The sequence below is a fragment of the Myzus persicae genome, unplaced genomic scaffold (assembly GCF_001856785.1).
Source record: "Myzus persicae strain clone G006 unplaced genomic scaffold, MPER_G0061.0, whole genome shotgun sequence".
Lineage (NCBI taxonomy): Eukaryota > Metazoa > Arthropoda > Insecta > Hemiptera > Aphididae > Myzus > Myzus persicae.
The window spans coordinates 1-1989 of record NW_019102865.1 but is presented as its reverse complement, the minus strand read 5'-3'; the positions used below and the strand labels follow the sequence as shown (position 1 = coordinate 1989).

At 33.2% G+C, this 1989-nt stretch overlaps 1 protein-coding gene across 1 annotated transcript; it reads right to left on the bottom strand.

Annotated features, from left to right (window-relative positions):
- Nucleotides 1-24: 24 nt before the first annotated feature.
- On the bottom strand, nt 25-1804 carry LOC111033316 (negative elongation factor E-like). Its single transcript, XM_022313998.1, has 6 exons — nt 1725-1804; nt 1227-1645; nt 830-1156; nt 542-744; nt 426-480; nt 25-343 (listed from the first exon to the last, which is right to left on the bottom strand). Exons 2-6 carry the CDS (start codon nt 1305-1307, stop codon nt 197-199), a joined length of 813 nt encoding a protein of 270 aa, XP_022169690.1. The 5' UTR covers nt 1308-1645; nt 1725-1804; the 3' UTR covers nt 25-196.
- Nucleotides 1805-1989: the final 185 nt, after the last annotated feature.

The following is a 1989-nucleotide window of genomic DNA, read 5'->3' as shown; positions in this document are numbered from 1 at the left end:
TACTGTAAAAATGTATTAAGTTCAAACTTATATGTATATTTTTCTCCAATTTTTACATTGCACAAATCATTATGTAAAACTACAAACTAAGAAAATAATTTTTTATATTATTAATAAACATTTTAAATTAATTATCACCAACTGTGCCTATATAGAAATACACTATATAATATAGACCTAATTAATATTAAGTATTCTAAATATTGAATAAAAATTTGAAATTATTAATAAACCGCTTACCAATGGCATTCCATGAATTAATTCCTTTATCGCCAAATTCAATAGGCTGATTTCGTGAGATTGAAACTTTTAATTTAATACCAGAGACTGTAGTGGCGTTCATCTATATAAACATTAAACATATGTATGGATAGTAATAGAACATTTGTATATAATACAAATTTAGAATATTTAGAATTAATTACTTGAGATACTGCTTTATCAGCAGTTTCTGGGGAGTTGAATGTGATGAACCCTCGACTAAAATAAAATTTGTTTTATGAATTCGATTTTTAAGTAAGTAAAATATTAAAAAACTCACTTTTTTTCTATTTCCATGGATATATTAATTATTGTACCAAATTTACTGAATGTGGACCTTAAAAATTCTTCAGTCATTGAACTACTTCCTCCAACAAATATAGTGATGTCCTTACGAGTAGGTTGTTCGGGAACTGGTTCTGGTGAGCTTGGAGCTGGTGGAGTGGTTTTAGAAGTGGAAGAAACAAAACTACTATACAAATTCTGAAAACATAAGCAATTTTAAATACATAACTCGTACATAACTAAAACTGCGGATTATTCCAAGGTGATATAATATTACACATACAGAGAATTTAGTGGTTGGAGTCGCTTTAGGAGTGCTATCTGGAATGACATCAGTTTTGATGACCGGTGAAGCTGCTGAAAAGGGTTGATAGCTACTTAAAGCCTGAGTAGTGATCAACAATTTGCGTTCCATTCCACAAGGTCTCTTAAAAGATTCCTGGTCTGTACGATTGGGTACTTTTTTTATCGGTCCTATAGCACCAGACTTCAATAGTTTTTTCGCTATTTCCCTTGCATCACGAGCTGTTTCTTTGGGCCTTTTGGGATTGAGTACAGGTGAAGGCTCAGGTTCAGGTCGAGGTGTTTTTTGCACTTGCAATGCTTTTTTCTGGATAAAGTGAGAATACAAGTTAAGCACGGAGAGCTATAATCCGACGTTTGAATATGAACAAAATTACCTTTTTTCTCAATTTTTGATACTTGTTTTGCAGCATGAGTTCTTCTTCAGTCAGATTCGTCGGAAAGTGTAAGTACACCATCTCGACGCACGATTATTCGGATGTTAATATGCGATTTACGATAAAACTGAAAGACTACCGTAGTCTTCTATTGCAGTATTGCACTAATAAGTAATGAGTGATCACTGATCACAGTTTGAATATTGCTTGAAAAATCAAAAAATGCATTAGCCGATATTTTTCCATCCGTTTGGCGTTTGCAGACGATAACGGAAAGTAAACAAATATGATACCATTATCAGCGTCTACGATGATGAACACGAGCCGATCCATAGAGTAATATTACTCTATGAGCCGATCACTGCAGCTAATTCCACTCCTCACGCGCATGCGCGCACCATAAACTACCATCAACATGCCTTTAAGGACCGTGAAACAAAAAAAAAATCATTTTTTTTATACCTTAGTCTAATATTAGAAATTAAAACTGAATTATACTTCTTTTCAAAAAATGATCCGATCACTCCTGTAGTCCTGTGTCAAATAACGATCGTACGTATACGCATGACGTCACTGGTGCGCACGGAGTTGTGCCGCCGTATTATTTTAGGCGGTAGATATTTACATGGTGTATTATAAACACGTAATTTCTAATTTATCTATACGACTGTCGACTATACTTATTATTAATTAGTAATTATTAATTGTATCGTTAATACTTAATTTCATAGGAAATCGTGTATGTATTCCAGCATGTGTTGTG